The sequence below is a fragment of the Cibotium barometz genome, chromosome 28 (assembly GCF_041138505.1).
Source record: "Cibotium barometz isolate CiBa-2024 chromosome 28, ASM4113850v1, whole genome shotgun sequence".
Taxonomy (NCBI): Eukaryota; Viridiplantae; Streptophyta; class Polypodiopsida; order Cyatheales; family Cibotiaceae; genus Cibotium; species Cibotium barometz.
The window spans coordinates 12,601,818-12,622,306 of NC_141073.1; the positions used below are offsets into that span (position 1 = coordinate 12,601,818).

Sequence of the window (20,489 nt, forward strand, 5' to 3'; positions counted from 1 at the left end):
TGAGTTGAGTATTGTGCACTCTGTGTCTTATTATCTTGTCTTTATTGTTCAATGTGTGAGAAAGCATCAGTGTGTTTATCTGCGTGATCTCCTTGTCGCGATTCCCGGACACATTGTCCAGAGAGAACCATCCACTACCTAGTGAGCCAAGCAGCCCATCCTGCCACCACCCTTGAATACAAAGACCTGCTGTCCCTCTCAATAAGCAGCTTGGAGGACTCAAGAGCCAAGCTATGGTCTAAAAGAGTGCATCTATGATGAGAGGGGATGCTCCAAACTCAGCTATAAGATGATCCCATGCAGCACTGATGGCTTACTCCAAATCATACGTAAGAGCATCATCACCGGCAGTCTCTCTCTACTGCCAATCAACCACTCTGAGATGTGGTCCCCAAAAGGGGCCGCCTGAATCGTGCAGGGTTTACAAGTTTCAGAGGATGGATTTATTGTGAGCCTTGGCTTTCTTCAGAGGCACATGTCACAAGCCATGCGGATCGCCATTGGCTAGCTGTGGGTATAAGCCCCCAGTCTACGGATTGAGTCTGGTAGAGCAAATCGCACCCCTCAGGAGACGCAAGGTGTGCACGACAGGGGAGATTGTGATGGGAGCATTACATGTTCAGATGCCCATCTTCCTGTGAGATTCGGGGGAGATTTCATTGTCTCTAGCCCTCTCACACGGGTTATGCATTATGAGGACCAAAGATGCCTATACCTGTGGAGCTTCAGGAGGCCATGCCCAAACAGCACTTAGGAAGTCAGAGCCAGCGAGATGCCTCTTAAACATCCATTACAAACTTCTTCAAAATTGCAGTCACTCATGCCAAAGAGTACCATCCACACTTTGCACAGTCCGGAGGGTCAGAGACTACACTCCACCCGCTCACAGGACCCTTTAGCCCCACGCCCCTGGTGTCACTAGTTTAGAGAGTGTGAGCCCTCCAAGCCTTCCGCCTATCCGTTGCAGATCCAAGACATACTCCGCCACCATGGAGAGGCCACTCCACGGGCAGGAGATGCCATTACAGCTCTACGCTCAATTATGGAGGAGGATGATACTATCGTTGGATGAGGAGATGGTACTATCATTGGACGGGGAGATCCGGGACACATTCCCCAAGTATCTCGCTCCACGATTTTCAGCCACATGTACATGGTGTTAGCATATTCATCCCCATATTCTGCCCATGTATTGTGTCCACATTTGATCCCTTTTATGTCCCTTGGTTGTGGACTGTTGGTTGTGGACTGGCCACCCCTATTTTCCCCCATTTTTCCTAGGTCGGGTGATGTACTTCCAGTCGGCCACCTCTTTTGTTCCAATCGGCCAGCCCTCATGACCTATATATAGGTGGGCTAGCCTCTTCACTTGTTAGTAGTTTGGTCATCTTTTGTATCCCTCACTCATGAGACCTTTTATGCCTCTTGCTCGAGATTTCTTTCATTGCAGTATATTCAGCTTTGTTGCTTCATCTCTCTCTCTCTCTCTCTCTCTCTCTCTCTCTCTCTCTCTTGCACATCTCAGATCAGCACACTCTAGTGCTTATCTTGCTTCTGCTATGTGCACTCTTTCATGGTATCATCTTTCTAGGTTCAGAGTTTACTCTGCTGCCCCAGTTTCTGCCCTGTTTTCAGCACCTTCTCTTCTGCGGTTTTTCCCACTTCTGCTGCTGGTCAGTCTGCCCTCTTCCAGGCACTTCACCATTGCAGATTTGTGGTCACTCTTCATTATATTTGACCCTTGGGACTCCTGTACAGCTGTCGGCCTGCTCTATTTCCGGGCAGCAGCACTGTTTGTGCTGCGTTTCTTCATCTACAAGTTGTTTGCAGCAGTCGGTTTGCTGATTTGAGGCTTGGTGGCATCCGGTACCTGTTGAGGACACTTCCTTCTTCTGAGGTGTGCGTTTTTTTTTCCTTCTGAGATTGAGCCCGAGTTTTAGTGATGGCTACCCCGACTACTCTTCATATGTTCTCTGAGTCTGCAAAGTTGGATGGTTCCAACTATACTTTATGGAAGGTGAAGGTGAAACCACCCTTACGTGGAGTGGATCTCTAGGACTGGCTTGTTACAACTGCCAATGCCACCCCTCCCGCCCTTTCTACCATTGGTGTGACTCAAGAACAGATTGATGTTTGGCACGCAAATGATCGTCGTGTTTTCTCCTTTCTGATGTTGAATTGTCAAGATTATGTTCTCTCTCATGTGCGTAGAGCAGGTGCTGCACATGAAGTTTGAAAGGCATTTGCAAATCTTTACGAGATTAAGTCTTCGGGTCGGATTTTCGTTTTGGAAAAGCAGCTTATGAATTTGTCGGTTTCTACCTTTCCATCTTTATATGCTTTCATCACAAAGATGAAAGATCTCCAAGATGAGCTTGCTATATGTGGCAAGGATATCTCTACATAGGATATGGCTATTCGGCTCCTCTCCAAGCTTCCAAAGAGGTTAGATGCTTTCTTTCAATCTCTTGTTTTTTCTCCTCGTCTTGTTCTAGTCACTTGGGAGGAAGTTCTCTCCTCTATTATGCAGATTGAGTCTCGCTTTGAGGAGCGGACTAGCACCTCTAGTGGTTCTAATGGAGCTTTGGATACTCGAGATAAAGGAAAGAATTGATAGAAGAAAGGGAGAGGGGGTTCTGACAAGAACTTTAAGGATAATGACAAAGATAAAGACAAAGACAAAAATAAATCTTCTAAAAACAAGGACGTGGAGTGTCACTTGAAACCGGCCTGACGGGCGGTGAAACAAACACTCGCACATAAAACACTTCAACGCCATTGAGGACCTAGAAAAGGAAAACAAACAGAGGGAGCTAGAGTGCTCCTGCAAACAGTACACGGACACCGATTGGCCCCAAAACGCAGTGGCGTCCCTTGCGGTATTTCTTTAATTGATTATAAGAGCTTTGATTACAATAAGGCTGGGAACTCTGCCGTCACAGTAGAACTCGTGAAGCCTGCAAAGTACCTGCATCATGGCTTCTTGTCCACTCGGCATCCACAAACAAGTCCAGCCATTGTTCGCATCGAAAGACTCTCTCACATATTGAGTCCTGCATACAGAAGCTTTCTCCCATGATCAGGGCTGCTGCTACAACCATCCATAGCCTCTCACCCTATGAACAGCATCACACCCTGACACATCCAGTGCTTCTGCATCACAATAGAGACTCCTAAACTGTCTCTCAAAAGAGAACTCGTATCACAGCACAGCATACCATACAGTCGACACACCTGTACCAACCCTCTCTACCTTCCAAGGGTACTATCCATCTCTGTCATGGATTCCCTGTCCCCTGCCCAATCAGTAGCAAGGCTGTACCAAACATGTGTCCATTCCTGTACCTTCTGCCTGCATGTGACCTATCTCCTGGAAAAACCCAAAAACATGTTTCCTCAAGAAACCTACGACCTGTTTCCACATGAAACCCTTAGGCCTGTTTCCCTTTGAAACTTCTGTCCTGTTTCCATACAGAACCATTCATGGCACCGTTCAACAACAGTGCCAACAACGGCATACATCTAGTTACCTGTTCCCTCATGAAACATCTCGAAACATAGAGATGCCCATAACTGTAGGTCCCTCTGTTCCTTTCTAGCAGGAAGAAAACAATCTGCTCCATGAGCACGCAGCCATGCGAGCTTGCTTCACTCCCATGCCAAGAAACACATTGAGTGACCTGTACTTGCAGCCGAAAACCCAAGTACATGGCTGAATTTGCAACCAAACAAAAACAGCCCATAAACAGTCTCAAAAACAGTCCTGGCTCTGCGCCTCCTTCTGCCCGCCTCTCCTTCCAAAAGAAAGAGAGAGAGAGAGAGAGAAAAACTTGTTCAGCCCTGCGCCTCCCCTCCTGCAATGGTCAACAGTCCTGCGCCGCCTTCCATGGAAGAGAGAGAGAGAGATAGTACAATCTTGCACTTCCTAGAGCCGGCCTCCTTTCAAAAAAGAGAGAGAGAGCGTGTGAATCTGTTGGCTGGGCACTTCCTGCAGCCAGCCCACCAGCCTCTTTTCCAAGCCAGTAAAGCATGTATCTCTGCTGCATCTGCCCGACCAGCCCTTCCTGCAGATCTGTTTCCACGAACCAAAAAGCACACGCATGGCCTAGCTTTTTATGTGCTGCCTATACCCTGGTGATGCGCTGCCTGCAGCTGTATAAGACTGAACTGTCCCGCCTGTACCTGCTGGACAGAACTGTCCTTATCTGTTCGTACAAGTCTACACCTGCACAGTAGGCGCCTGCACCTGCAGCACCCGTACCAGTCTGTACCAGCCTTCTCACAGCTGCTGTACTGTACGGCTACTCTCCACGCAGTCAACCGGCCTGCTATATTTCTCCTCCACGCAGCCAACTTGTACGACCTCTCCCAAAAAGCAAGAGAGAGAAAGAGGCGTGCCCCCTCCCAAGAGTAGAGTAGCCTCTATAATTTACCTAGGGGCCTCCCAAGGTTTTAAAACCTTTATAACATTAATTTTTGGCCACCAAAGGTTATAAAACCTTTTTAATTAAAGTCTCTTTTCCCCCTTCACACTTGGGGTTGTCCACACATGGGCTTCCTTTTTAACCCCAATCTGATGCCATTCACACTGTCCACCATGTCCCCGTGCACACCTGCATACTGTCCAGAGAAAAACACAGGGTCGTGATAGTCACTACTGTGGCTAGAAGGGTCATAAACAGCCCCAATGTTACAAAAAGAAGCGGGATGAAGAAGCAAAGGACTCTACCTCTACAACGATGTCCCAGACCAAGAAGGATGATGGTATTCTTCTATTAGAAGGTGCTCGTCTGTACTAGCTCTTGTGACTTCTCAGTCAAGGTTTTAGATTGTGGATATCGGTGCTACTGCTCACATGACATCTTATCGGGATTGGTTCGAGGACTTTATTGCCAGGACACGCAATATCACCTTGGGTGATTCTTCTTCCGTGCCACTTCATGGACGTGGTTCCTGTCGGAATGCACAACGGAAAATGAGACAACTGCTATGAGAAAGAAAACGCAGAAGTGTAGGGAGAGAGTTGTATAAACTCTACTATATACACAAGATCCGGTTCAGAATGATACGAGTGAATGGTACGGGGGCAAGGCACACTATATATACCTTGGGGAAGGTAGTCGGCCAGTAGCAAACTGGGCTGACAACCCCAGATGTGCCCACAGCTGAAAAACACCAATCGGCCAGCACCTGAGCAAGTCAGCCCCAGCATCACAACAGTCGACATAGACAGGACAGGTCGGCCAAAAAAAGACAGCCCCCAGGACTAGACAAAACAGGGAAAACAACATGGAACATGAGGAAAAATGGAGACTACACCTATCTGAGCGGGCACACCCACAACAGAGCCTTCACTCCCTACTAAGTAATAAGAGCCCTCACTCCCTACTAAGTAATATGGTAGGGACAAGAGATGCCTGCTAACACCCCCTCTTAGCTCCTGGATGTGGAACCAACCCCAATGAGCTGGAGTGCTGACAGAGCATCGCCTGAGGTAGAGACTTCATGAAGAGGTGCGCCGCATTGTCCTCCATTGAACAATAAACAAGCACGATGTCACCAACCAAAATCTTCTCACGAACAAAGTGATATTGTATCTCTATGTGCTTGCTCCGAGCATGGAAGACCGGGTTCCGACTAATAGCTATACAGTAGTCACAGGGGATGTGGGGGACGTACCCCTGGGACGGGGGAACGCCGTCCCATAACGCACGGGAACGAAACCGGACAGGAGGGGATGTGTGAGCCCACGCTGCAACAAGGGGACGGCGATTTCGGGACGGCAGGACGGCGGTTCGTGTGGGACGGAGCTGGACGGGACGGTCAGCGGATCGTTGCGCAGTGTGCCGTTGCACCCTGTAGCCGTTAGGTGCCCTGTAGCCGTTGGGCGCCTAGCCGTTGAGTAGCCCTCCCCACTTGGCCCATGGCTATAAGAAGAGCCCCCATTGGCAAGGTTCAAGCAAGGCTCAAGCAACTTGCAAGGCTCCTGGCTCAAGCTCAAGCCTCAACGCTCCTCAACTTTCAAGGCTCAAGTGGAAAGCTCATTGGCAATTCGGCTCAACACTCCTCAACTTTCAAGGCTCAAGACTCAAGTGGGCATTGGGCAACCCGGCAAGGCTCTAGCTCTCCTCAACCCTCAACTTTCAAGGCTCAAGTGGCATTGGGACCTTGGGTAAGTTGTAATTTTAAGTTCACTTGAAGTCTTGTTGCTCTCTTACACTCACCTCTTGCTCTAACCTCTCCATTGGCAAGCCTCTCCTACATCTCTCTCCTACTCTCGAGTCTCACCTCATTGCTCAAGGCTCAAGTGACAAGCCTCTCCTACATCTCTCTCCTACACTCACGGTCTCACCTCCTCTTGCTTTAGCCTCTCCTACATCTCTCTCCTACTCTCACCTCCATTGCTCAAGGCTCAAGCCTCTCCTACATCTCTCTCCTACACTCACGGTCTCACCTCCTCTTGCTTTAGCCTCTACTACCTCTCTCTCCTACACTCACCTCCATTGCTCAAGCCTCCTTAGCACTTGCCTCCATGGCATCTTCATCGCGACCACCCCCCCCACCTCGTTCCGGCGGTGCCAATACGAATAGAGGAAGGAGGACCGAAGGTTGGTCTTGGTGGGAAGAGGTCAACTCCGATCATCCCGGAAGTGGAGGAGGCACTCGCCCATGGTCTTGCAAGCTATGTCCATATAGGCGAACGGGTGGGGCGGATAAAGTGAGAGCTCACCTCTTGCATGAGCCCGGTCATGAGGTCCGATTTTGTGATCAGGTCACACCGGAACGAGAAGGAGGCTTCTTGAACGTGTTGTCGCACATGAGGCCTTGCTTTCAAGGAGGAGAGTGCCGCATGTGGCCGTGGATCCCGCAACACTAGTGAGGCCATCCCAAGGTTCGGCATCCCCATGTGCATCCACTTCATCGGCACCCGCGGGCGCATCACTCGCCCCACAAGAACGGGCCCCAACACCATCCTTCTCCATGCCGACCGCATCCACACACTCACGCCGGCAAAGTACTCTTGAGGGTAGTTGGGACCCCAAGAAGAAGGAAGAGGTGGATACGGCCATAGCCCGCTTCTTCTTTCATGACCACATTGCTTTCCATGCTGCCAGGTAATCAAGAATTAAGATGTCTAGCTTAAGATCTATCATTTTACAATGTTCCTCTTACAAGTTACTTGAACTTTGAACTTTGAAGTTGATCGGTTATTAAATTATTCATTTTTTGTGGATAGATCGGACTACTTCAAGGTCATGGGGTGAAGAAGATAGGGGAGTATGGTCCAAACTATACACCCCCATCATCGGAGTCCTTGCGCACCACATTGCTAGAGAAGGAGAAGAGGCTTGTGGAGCAAGCAACAGAAAACACGAAGCGACAATGGGCAAGGAATGGAGTGTCCCCGATAGCCAATGGATGGAGTGATACGCGGAAGAGGTCCATCCATGGCCTTGTCGCATATTCCCGCGGTCCGATGTACTTCATCGCCTCACATGATGCTTTTGGGACCGGGAAGAGTGCTGATGTGCTAGCAGCAGAGTGGGCTAGTGGCATAGAGATCATTGGCCCAGACCTAGTTGTGGGCTTTGTTGTTGATGGGGAGTCTTCAAGCAGGGCAGCCGAAGCGATCATTGAGAGCATGTACCCCAACATCACCGTGTCATTTTGCATGGCACATTGCTTAAATAATCTCTTGAAGGATATTGGGGACTTGCCATGGATCCCGCCTATCATCCAAGTGGGCAGCCAAATAGTGACATTTGTCACAAACCATCAGTTCCTACGCCATGAATTCTCCAAAAAATCTAGCCGTCAGCTCCTCAAATACTCAGATACGAGGTTTGCCTACAACTTCTTGATGCTCCACCGATTGAAAGAGTGTATTGGTGCATTGAGACAGTTGTTCATTAGTGACGAGTTCACTTCTTCACCATTGGCTTCCACTGAGACAGGAGCTCTATGCCAGGAAAAAGCAGAGAGCCCTGATTTTTGGGAAAAAGTGAAGTGCATTGATGCTATGGTTCAACCTATTGTCCACTTGATGACGCTTGTGGATGGTATGAAGCCATGCATCGGCAAGGTATATGAGGCTATGGACAGCATGATAGAGAAGCTGAGGGATTTGGAGCCAGATGAGGACAGGTACAAGGAGATCCGTGCCCTATGTGTGCGTAGGTGGAACTCCTACTCCTCTCCTTTGCATGCAGCAGCCTATGTGGTGGACCCTGAGTTTCAGGGTAAAGAGCAAGAAAGTGACGCAGAGGTGAGCAAGCTATGGAGACTTGTCTTGACTCGACTTGTGCCTGACCCAAATGTTAAGCGGAAGATCCGTGACCAGTTGTCCAGGTATAGGAGCTTTCAGAGCTCTTATGGAGACATGGATGAACAGGATGATCGCTTCAAAGTTGGGGCTGCTTTGTGGTGGGAAGATTTTGGTTCGGATAGACCTGAGCTTCAGCATCTAACCATCCGCATTCTTAGCCAGGCAGTGAGTTCCTCTTGCCTAGAGCAACTTTGGAGCTCATACAGTCACATTGCATCGAAGAAGAGGAACCGTCTTGGGGTGGAACGGGCAAATGATCTAGTCTTTGTGAGTGCAAACTTGCGAATGCTTTGCAAAGGTGCAACTGCAAAGGCTGATGCATTTACCGAGTGGGAGATGTCTCAAGATGATGAGGAGTTGGAGGAGCAAGTGGAGGATATCTCTATGGAGCCTGCAGGCATTGCATGGACCCATGATCATGAGGCCAGCACTTCACATGCCCCTTGAGGCTTTTTGACATATGTACTACTCTAGTGATAGTCTCTTTTTTGTATGCCACTCACGTGGTTAGGGCCTAGGCCTTTGCCCTTGTCTTTTGCTTTAGCCTTTGGCGACTAGGTCCTGGGTGCCCGATCTCCTTTTTTGTAACACCCATTTTTTTGCTAGTATGACTTAATATTGATGCTTTGGAAGTGTAAAGTGACTTTGTTTTAGTATTGTTAAGTTTCTTAAATGAGTGCTTACTTAAAATTGCATATTTTGTATGCCGTCCCATGCCGTCCCCCATTCCCCGTCCCGGTTCCTAGGAATCCCTGTCCCCGTTCCCCGTTCTCGTTCCCCGTCCCATGTTACTATGGCTCTGGTTATCGCACTGGATAACCATGGGTTCCTTCTGTGGAAACCCAATCTCGCCGAGTAACCTCCGCAGCCACACAACCTTGCAAGCAGCCCGATACTCTGCCTCTGTAGAAGACAAGGCAATAGTTGGTTGCCTCTTGCTGCTCCAAGAAATAGCTCCTGAGCCAAGGGTAAATCCGTAGCCTAATGTAGATCTCCTCGTGTCTGGATCTCCTCTCCAATTCGAGTCACTCCAACCACGGAGTCTGACTCGGTCCTTCGTTCCCCTTCTAGTAACATAGAAGAGTCCAAGATCCTTCGTACCTTGCAGATACCACAAGATCTGCAATCCTGCGTCCCAATGAGTCTTCAAAGGTGTCTGCATAAATGAGCTCAACAACCCCCCTAGAAAGCTCGAGTCCAATCCGGTGTTCTGCAACCAAATCAAAGAACCAACAAGCTTCCGATACAAGGAGACATCAACCTGCTCACAAGGATCATTAACTGTAAGTTTGGTATTCGGGTCCATCGGTAAAGAAATAGACTTGCAGTTCTCCATCCCAAAGGTCTCCAACAACTCATGAACATACCACTACAGTGAATTTGTGAAACAAAGAACCCCCTCTGGGTCTTCCAAATCTCCAATCCCAAAAAGAAATGGAGTAAGCCTAAGTCGGTCATTTGAAACTCCTTTGACAAGGCAGCCTTCGTCACACCTATGTGCTCCGAGTAAGCCTAAGTCGGTCATCTGAAACTCCTTTGACAAGGCAACCTTCGTCACAACCGCCAGTGAGAATAAGATCATCCACATAAAGGATAAACAAAGTGACCATATCGCGTTCCCGAAAGAGATACAAGTTTGGATCTACAATTGATCTTTGAAAACCCTTCCGTAGAAAGAAGGAATCAATCTTCTAATTCCAAGCCGTGGAGCCTGCTTAAGACCATACAAGGCCTTCCGTAACCTGTAAACCATCCCCTTTGACCTCGAAACCTCAAAGCCTAGAGGTTGCTCAACATACACCTCCTCCTACAAGTCACCATTAAGGAATGCAGATTTTACATCCATCCGATACACTGGCCACCGCTGGGAAGAGGCAAGGGTAAGAACTATCCGAATCGTGCTCATCCTCGCTGTCAGTGCAAAGGTATCCTCATAGTCGATGCCAGGCCGCTGAGCATAGCCCTTAGCCACAAGTCTGGACTTGTGCTTGTCCACCAACCCATCAGACATATACTTGGTCTTATAGACCCACTTGACACCAATGACAAATCGTTTTGAAGCCCACCTAGTAGCCTGCTTCGAAAAAGACTCCCTGTGCTCCTTACCACGAATGCAAGAACTACATTGTCCCTGCTTGCTGCCAACATCTGGCAAGCCATCCACCATTTAGTCCCAGAAAGCCCGCTGCAACGCATCCACATTCAAGTGGCCAAAACGGAAATGCCACAAATCATCGAGCTGAGTACCTATCACAGAAGAGAGTGTTGAGAGTTTATAGATCCCATTCTCCACTCTGCCTTCACAAACAACCTAGCCTATTGCTTTGTCCCGGAGAGCAACAAAATGCTCATCAAACTCCACCCATATGCCAACCTTGCAAACCTCATGCACTAACAAAAGATGAAAACCAAGGGATGGGACATACAGAACCCGAGAGGAATGCTTATCCCCTTGCCATCCGGAATAATCTCCAACCTGCCCTCACCTTGAATCAGGATAGTGGATTTGTCACCAATGAAGATGTGACATGTCTGTCGTCAAAGATCCTGTAATAACTCTCGGGAAGGATTCATGTGCCTGGAAGCACCACTATCGAGAATCCACTCTCGAGTATCCCTGGCGGTGAGACCCACTGTCTCCCTGCTCGAAGAAGATGAAGCATCTATGTCCATAATCTCCAAGTGCACAAAAGCTGGAGTCTTTGCAGCTCCAACTGAAGAATCAGCACTTTTCTCGGTACTTCGCTGAGGACACTTCCTCCAATAGTGACCCTTCTGGCTTCTTCTCAAAAGACTTCGCCGGTGAAGACTTCCCTTTGCCCTTGTTGTTGTTGTTGTTGCGGCCTTTCGACCGCTGCCCGGTCAAAACCTCAGAACCTCCGCCCTGTGGAAGGTTCGTAAACCGCTCTTCCTCATCCAAAACCATCGGCACAAGCTCCTCCCATGTGATGGTGCTGAGCCTCCCACTGGTGATCAAAGAAGAATAGAAAGCTGAATACTGAGAGGTCAAATGAGACAGCAAAGTGATGGCCATGTGCTCTGAAGATATCTCCTTCCCAGCCTAAAGAACCTCATGCTGAAGAGCCTGGAATTTGTTGATGTGTGCTCCCGCATCGTTGAAGACTTTGCAAGATTCGTCACTCACATCTGGACTTCCAAGGAAATCTACTTCATGGGTGATATGTGCAATTAAGGAAGATGAAAGAACGCACACGAACATGGACACGATCCCACAACTATGCCTGAGCCTCCCGCTTTTTCCTAGTAGAAGGTAAAAGCTTATCCTCCTTCAACTTTGGCCGTGGAACTCCAACTACAATGAAATCAGCCAAATCATAAGACTCTAGGATAGACTCCATCATTACCTTCCATATGTTGGGTGTTGGACTCACACACTCACACACACAAACCTACACATTAGGGTTAGGTGCAGGATAGAGAAGCTCACACACAGAAATGAGAGAGAGAGAGAGAGAGAGAGAGAGCCAAAAGTGTGGTATCCACAAAATGCAAGTCAACCCTTGCATGTGTGCCACATCCATATAATATAGAAGTACAAAATATTATATATTAGAGTGTTCTTTCACACTTGATGTCCAAGGGGAAAAACCACATGGAAAAAAGTGCCCTTGGTTAAGCCATGTTCACACATAGCACTACCATAAGTGAGCATATGCCTACAAATTTCCCCCTAGTGGAAGTGTGAACCTGTACAAGGTAGCAGATCACTCTCTGTATGTATGAGAGTAAGCCCAAAGCTTTGCGGAAAGCTTCAAACTTTTCTCGAGGTAAAGCTTTGAATAGATTTGCAACATTATCCTGTGTAGGGCAGTAAGATAAACTGATCTCCCCTGCATGTAGCCTCTCTCTGACATAGTGATAATGCATCTCAATGTGCTTGGTACGTGCATGAAATACTGGATTTTGTGCCACGGCCATAGCACTCTGGCTATCAGTGAGAATGGTGGTGGGTGTTTGCTGACACTCACGAAGATCAACCAATAGTCTCCTCAACCATACACAATCTATTGTAGCTGTGAAGACTGCCCTATACTCAGCTTCACAAGTAGATGTGGCAACAGTGGGTTGCTTTTTACTCAACCAAGATATGCATGAACTGCCAAGAAAAAAACAATTCCCACTGGTGGATTACCTGGTATCATAATCACCAGCCCAATCTGAATCACTGAATGCATAAAGCTGCAAGCTACCCCCCATGGGATAGAACAAACCAATATCCAGGGTACCCTTAAGATAACAAAAAATGCGTTTGACTGCTTGCCAATGCTTTGTGCCTGGGCTGTGCATGAATTTGCTCAACAAAGACACCCCAAAAGATATGTCTGGCCTCGTGTTACACAAGTAAATGAGGCATCCCACTGCCTGGCTGTAAATGCCGGCCTCAAAAGGTTCTCCAATATCATGCATAGTAAGCTGTACACCTGGTTCTACCGGAGTAGAAATGGGCTTACATTCATCCATGTGAAACCTTTTTAGCAAACTTTTTATGTACTTAGTTTGCTACATAACAATGCCATCATCTGTATGCATAAACTGTATGTTGAGATAGTATTGTAAAGGCCCCAAATCTGACATCAAATTCAGCTTTCAAATCAGCTTTCAAATCTGAAATTTGTGCTTTGCTAGTAGCTGTAATGAGCATGTCATCTACATACAAGATGACTATGAGAATATCGGCATCGGTTTTCTTTACATACAATGTGCTTTCAGCTGGACTATTCACATAACCTTGGCTGGTTAGATGAGCATGTATCTTATCATACCAAGCTCTTGGAGCTTGCTTCAACCCATACAATGCTTTGTGTAACCTGCATACTTTATGTTCCTCACCAGGAACTACAAAACCAATGGACTGATTTACATATACTTCCTCCTGTAAATCCCCATTTAAGAATGCAATTTTGATGTCCAATTGATGCACTATCCATCCTTTATGTGCAGCCAATGCAATCACTGATCTTATTGTGGTCATTCTCGAAGTAGGAGCAAAAGTCTCTTCATAATCTATTCCCTTTTTCTGGGAGTAGCCTTTAGCCACAAGTCTTGCTTTGTACCTGTCAATAGTACCATCAGACTTTCTTTTGACTTTGTACACCCACTATGTTCCAATGACATGCTTGCCTTTAGGCAATTCCACAAGATCCTATGTATTGTTCTTCATGATAGAAGAAATTTCAGCTTGCATAGCTTGCAACCAATGCTCATTCTCATGTGCTTCTTCATAAGAAGAAGGCTCTTCTGAATCAAAGAGACCACCCATTGCTAATGTAGACTCCCCATGATGTATATTCAAAGCATGGCTGGAACTAGCCCTTGTTCTACCTGTGAGTGGAGCTGCAAGTTTGCTTTCTTGCAAAGTTTTCAGCAACCATCTTGGCACTGACTTGGCTGTGTCCATGGCTGTTTGCTCTTCCCTGACAAGATCTTCCACTTCTTCCATAGAAGGGGGCTGAACGGCTGGCTGTTCCACATGTTCTACATGAGGATTTTCTTGTGTTGGGGCTGGCTGATCTGAATCCCCCCTAATTGCAATGGGTAAAAGTCCATCAAACATGTCCTGTATGCCTGTATCATTACTTTTATACAAGCTGTACATGGGCTGTTCTGAATTTTCAGCAAATACCACATCTCTACTGACAAAAATCCTTCGTGTAGTTGGATTATAAAGACGGTATCCTTTGCTCTCATTGCTGTAGCCCACAAAAATGCATTTAATTGCTTTGTCATCTAGCTTTGTTCGGAGTTGTTCTGGCACATGTGCATATGCCAAACACCCAAATGTACGCATATAATCCACTGTTGGCTTTCGGCTATACCAAGCCTCAAATGGTGTTATGGTTTTCAAAGCTTTTGTTGGACACGTGTTCAACACATGAGTTGCACACATTATAGCTTCCATCCAAAATTTGTGAGGCAACTTTTGTGCTTTCACCATGCATCTTGCCATCTCCATGAGAGATCTATTTTTCCTTTCAGCTACACCATTCTGCTGCGATGTATAAGGCACAGTACACTGGTGTTTGATGCCCTTTTGAAGCATATAATCCATGAATGCATTTGACGTGTATTCTCCACCTCTATCTGAGCAGAGTGTTTGGACTTTACATCCACACATATTTTCAGCCATTGCTACAAAGTGTCGAAAGCATGTAAACACATCTGCTTTCGCTTTCAAGGGGTAAGCCCAAGCAAACCTGGAGTAGTCATCAATGAATGTGACGAAGTAAAGATGCCCCCCTATGGATGGTGTCCGCATTGGACCACATACATCACTATGTATGAGCTGTAATTTACTTTCAGCTCTAACAGCTCCATCTTTGGGGAATGGTTTTCGTTGCATCTTTCCCGAAATACATCCCTCACATACATGTCTTGGTGGAGACTCAAGAGGCAGCATATTATCAACCATATGATGCTTCTGCAAAAGCATCAAACTCCCAAAATTTACATGCCCAAAACGAGCATGCCATAGCTCTGCATCATGCATAACAGGAGTGTGGGCAACCACTGTATTTGCGTCATAAGTACGCTTGTCATAGCTGTCCAGCTTATACAAGCCTTTGTATCGTGTTCCAGAAGTGACTATTTCATAACCCTTTGATGGGTCTTTTACCAAACACTTCCCATCTTCAAATTCAACCTTTAAACCTTGGTCGTTTATGGCTGAGACAGAGAGCAAATTTTTCTTTATCCCTGGAACATACAATACATTTTTCATACAAATATTGGCACCATTGGCTGCAATAAGTATGACATTGCCAATTTCTTTTACTGGATATGTGGTATGATCTGCACATGATACAGTGCGGCCATTTGAAGCATAAACCAAGTGCTGAAATACATCTTTGCATGAAGTGATCGAAGCACCACTATCAAAATACCATGATGCATTCTGTCTGTCAGATGCAATGCAAGACATATCAATGTCTGAAGCACTTGGTGTGCCACTAGTGCATGTTACCAAAAAAGTGTACTCTTCTTGGAATAAATTAGCTGATTGTTGTGCTTTGTCATCAGAAGAGTCTGCTACTGCATTGCCTGCTTCTTTCCTTTTCTCTTTTGCAATCCGCTTCCTACATTCACTGATGTAGTGTCCAGGCTTATGGCAGTAGTGACATTTGCCCTTCTTTTTGGGCTTGTTTGCATCCCCTTTGTAAGACTTTTCACCACCAGAAGAGGGCTGTCCATGACCAGCCTTGCTAGACTGTTGTCCCCCATGCTTAAAGCTCTTTGCTTTACCCTTATCCTTGGCTGTAAATGCCTTGTCTCCACCACGGTTGCTCGATAAGTTTGCTCTTGTTTGCTCTTCCTGCAAGAGTAAACCCACCAGCTCTTCAAAAGTGACGGGATCACCACCTCCTCTCATTGAGAGGTTGAGAGAGGTGTGAAAGCCCAAGTAGGAAGGTGGTAAAGAATGAAGAGTGTTGGTGACCATCTGTCTGTCTCGGATAACCTCATCAATGTTGAGCAATTGTTCCTGCAAATCTTTCACTTTGGTGAGATGATCTGCCATGGAGTCACCCTCATCCATAGAAAGAAGATCCAATTGCCTCTTCAAGTAGGCAACTCTTGCCTCGTTGCGTCCCTGATACATTGCTTCCAATGTGTCCCATGCAAGCTTCGATGTCTTGCAAGAAAGAATGTGCGGAATAATAGTCCTTTTCACTGAAAGGGCTATCAATGACATGGCCTGTGCATCTCTAGAGTCCCATCTCTTCTGCTCTTGTGTGGGAGCAGGTTCTACATCAGGAGCTCTTTGAGCACCTCCCCTTTGAGGCGTGGCTGGCCGTATGGTAAGTGGGCGTGTGTCAGCACCACACACGATGCCCCAAAGCCCTTTGGCTACCAGCAAATTACGGATCATGAAACTCTAGAGGGAGTAGTTAGATCCATCCAACTTGTCCTCCTGGGTGAACACACCAAATACATCTGTAGCATTCTGTGCCATGTCAACAAAATATACCTGCAAGCAAACCAAGCACCAATGTGCACTGCAAGGCAACCAAATGTCCTGTGCAAATGTATGCCTACAAACCAGAGCAAGTGTAAACCTGCACCAAATTGTCCAATTACACACAATGTGTATACATACGCGACAAATCACAGCTGTAATGCCCAATTACATGCTCCAATCTGAAAATCCCCAATTTTTATGCACTCCAATCGCTTCAATGTGCATTTAATTGGCCAATTTTCACAAAAGCCCCAAATTTCTGCAAATGAAAGAGGTTCAATTTGCTGATTTTGACCTTAATTTTGAAAACCCCCAAATTACAATTTTTCGATTTGGCCTCAAATTGAGAACTCCCCCAAATTGCACCTGCAACCTTTCTTTGAATCTGACTTGCACAGAAGTGTCTGCAAAATTTGAATGTTTTAATGCTTATTTTCACTCACATGGAAAGTGCCTGCAGGCGAGTGCAATACGGATGGCAGGGACTTCTCTTGCAGGCGTCAGTCCAGTCCCAGATGTGTTGCTTTGCTTGTAGGCGGCAGGCCAATTGCAGGTGTCGGGGCAGGCAGAGGCGGGCTGCCAGCACAGGTCGAGGGTCTGAGCAGCAGGGAGCCGTCGGAGTTGCACCAGAGAGTCGACGGGTCAGGCGGCAGCGCACAGAGCAGACAGGCCAGGCGGAGGCGGCGATGGGCGCGTACAGCGGACGGAGGCGGAACGGGTTGGAGCCGACGGCTGGGCTCGTGCGGAGCTTGGAGCAGACAGCGCGGCTATTGTCAGGCGGAACGGAGTAGCAATGTCGACGGCGGGTCTGGGCGGCCAGAACGCAACGTCGACGGCGGCTCTGGGCGTCCTGAACCGATCAGCGATGGAGCGGCCAGAACGGGGCGCTGACGGGCGGAGGCGGTTCTGGCAGCACTTTCGCCGCCGGCTGGAGGGGGAGGCGCCGCCCGTGGGCTGAGCGGTGGCGGCGGGCTCCCCACTAGTGCCGCAGACTTCTGGTGGCCGGAATTGGCGGACGAAACGGACGGCGACGGAATTCTACAGCTCTTCAAGGAGCAGATTCCAGGGCCAACTCCCAGCTCTGATACCAATTGTTGGGTGTTGGACTCACACACAAACCTGCACATTAGGGTTAGGTGCAGGATAGAGAAGCTCACACACGACTCCTCCCTCTCCACGCCCTGCTTTTGTTACACCTCCAACTATGGATTCTTAGTCAAATGACGATGATGACTCTGCTCCTCTTGCAACGAGTTCGAGCAAATCAGTCCCTAGATGGTATTTTCAGATAGTTCGTAATTTTGGGTTACGAGAGTTTCCTTCTACTCCTCCGTCTGGTTCTCTCAAGCGATCTTCCAAAGTTTCAAGGAAACAAATTCATGAGGGTAACATGTTTGTTAACTATGTATGCCCTTATGTCCTCTATTATTCATGGTCCTTCTGATCCCACTTCTGTGGACGAGGCTCTTTCACATGAGCCTTGGTGTCATGCTATGCAGGCAGAGCTAGATGCTGTTGAACGGAACGGCACTTGGATTTTGGTGCCTAGGCCACAGCAACGTAAGGTGATTGGTGTCCGGTGGATCTTCAAAACGAAGTACCGAGCTGATGGCAGCTTGGACAAGCACAAGGCAAGGTGGGTTGCCAAGGGCTATGCTCAGCGCCCTGGAGTCGACTTCGATGAGACCTTCACTTCGACGGCCCGGATGACTACCATTCAAACCGTTCTTGCTCTTGCAAGACATCATAGATGGCCCGTATTCCAAATGGACATCAAGTCAGCTTTCTTGAATGGAGAGTTTACACACGAAGTGTATGTTGATCAACCACCGGGATTTGAGGTTCTAGGCAGACAGGACCAGGTGTACCGACTAAAGAAAGCTTTGTATGGTCTGAAGCAAGCTCCGCAGGCTTGGTACCAGCGGATTGATGAGTTCTTTCAAAAGCTTGGCCTGCACCATTCACATGCAGATTCAAACCTTTATATCCTCCTTGAGAGGGGGTTAGTTGTTATCATTGTGGTCTATGTTGATAACCTCATCTTTACAGGTTCTTATTCTATGAGGATCCGTTCAGTCATGGATGCTTTGGAGACAGAGTTTGAGATGACGGATCTTGGCCTTCTACATTATTTTCTTGGCTTTGAGATTCGGTAGACCCCTAAGGGTATTTTCTTCTCTCGACAAAAGTGTACACGGGAGATTCTTGACAGGTTTCAGATGACTCGATGTAGACCAGTATCTTCTCCTATGGATACTAGTGAGAAGCTCTCTCTTCTTGATGCTTCTCCAAGGCTTGATCAGGGATAGTATCGGATTCTCGTCGGTTGTTTGGTATGGTTGACCTATAGTCTACTCCCGATTGGACATTTGTTCTTTATAATAATAAATTTCTGTAGTTAGTACATTGCACTGAGCCACCTCATCATCGACAACCTTCCAGGTGTGCAAGGGGGGGGAGGGGTAAAAGCCTGGTCCACGCTTTGTTGTCTCAAACACATATCAACATAGTTCATTGCCACAAAAAGCCAAAATGCTGACTATGTGAAGCCGTGTGCCGAAAGAAGCAAGAAGACTAATCAAGCATATCAACAAATGTGCAGACTTAACAAGTATATTGACAATTGCCTCAAAAACACCAATATATAAACATAAAACGTACAAGAAGTAATTCATTCGCACTTGTTACTGATACAAGCACAAATACAAATCATACCTGTTCAGATAAGTACAAGCGTTGACGATTTTTGTATGTTGCTTGTTCCAATTGTGAACCCCATCTACAACAGGTTCAAGAGTTCTCAGCAAGTTAGAAGTCGCATGCATTACTATATCTTAAACTGGTTACAGATCCATCCTATGGTCCCATGGGCAGGGGGTTGGACGGGCAAGATTGCCCATGCAGCCAAGTTGGGGCCCTCTTGACAGGCAGAGAGATATCTGTACCCAGCCTTATTGCCAGTCAACTTATTTCCTGTTGCTTTGTGCATAAGTGCATAATTGGCTTCTCTTTGTTGTGACGCGTTATTTAAGAATTTCCTACTAAGGACCTGTGAAAAAGACCAGCTTTGAGTAGTTCCTAAGTCTTTCAAAACAAAAGTTTGCAAAAAAAAGCATTTGAGGAAACAATGCATTGGGGGAGTGGCAGACATAAGGGAATCCAGTATGGAAAAAATGTGGCAGCAGAAAAATGCACAGCCACTCAGGCTTGCCTCAGTTTGAGAGTGCAACGTGATCCAACAGAACTGGCCAAGGAGCAGCTAGCTCACATTGTTTGTGGGGTAATCTCATAGCCAGCCCTAGAAACTCACCAGAGATAAACCCCCCCCCCCCCTTCCTTCAAACACACACAGATTATGGGGTAGTCTGATAGCCAGCCCTAGAAACTCACCAGAGATAAACCCCCCCCCTTCCTTCAAACACACACAGATTATGGGGTAGTCTGATAGCCAGCCCTAGAAACTCACCAGAGATAACACTCCCCCACCCCCCCCCCACACACACACACACACAGCAGCAGCAGCAACAGAAGCCCCAATACACAGCACTGCATTAACCAGTCAGTCCGTTTTAGACAGCCCCCTTTTTCCAGCAGATGCAACCCCTGCCTTGCCCAAGCTCTCCTGCTCAATTCTCATTGTTCTACTTCAAGTCCTCAGCACAAGGCGCTAATCCAGTGCTCGACACTGGAAGCCAGTGTACACCATTGTACATGTAGTTAGTCATAGCACAGCAATATAATGCTTTCGTTTGCAGAAGCTTGTGCATGCCCCTCCATTGTCAAACCTTCCACATTTGAAGAGTACCACACATGTAAGGTTGGTGCAGGGCTCCACACTGAAGCCTCTAGACGTTCAAGTTAGTTCAACGCACTAGAACAATGAGAATATCCAATACCTGCATGAGAATCATCAATGGGTGCTAATCTTCTTAATTGTTCTTCTTCTATGTAGCATGACAAAGAATAAAGCTTGCCGCCAGTGAATTCAAGTATACTATAATTGCCCTCGAAACAGACCACACATGCAAACCAAAATTGACTTAAAGATAGTGATACTATACAATTTATTGTTCAAGGTTCTGCAACCAATTAAGAAATTCTCAAAATAAAGCTAAAACAATTCCCTTTACTTCTACATATGTAATCCAAACAAAACCTTTGACAACTGCACCACATCTTAGACTGCAT

At 47.1% G+C, this 20,489-nt stretch overlaps 1 protein-coding gene across 1 annotated transcript in view; it reads right to left on the reverse strand.

The window, feature by feature from the left end:
- LOC147622495 (WD-40 repeat-containing protein MSI4-like) overlaps window positions 1–20,489 on the reverse strand; it is a 121,461-nt gene that overhangs the window by 99,433 nt on the left and 1,539 nt on the right. Inside the window, exon 3 of the mRNA XM_086822070.1 lies at window positions 19,017–19,080. Coding sequence (XP_086678196.1) covers window positions 19,017–19,080 — 64 coding nt within the window. The remainder of the gene's footprint in view (window positions 1–19,016; window positions 19,081–20,489) is intronic.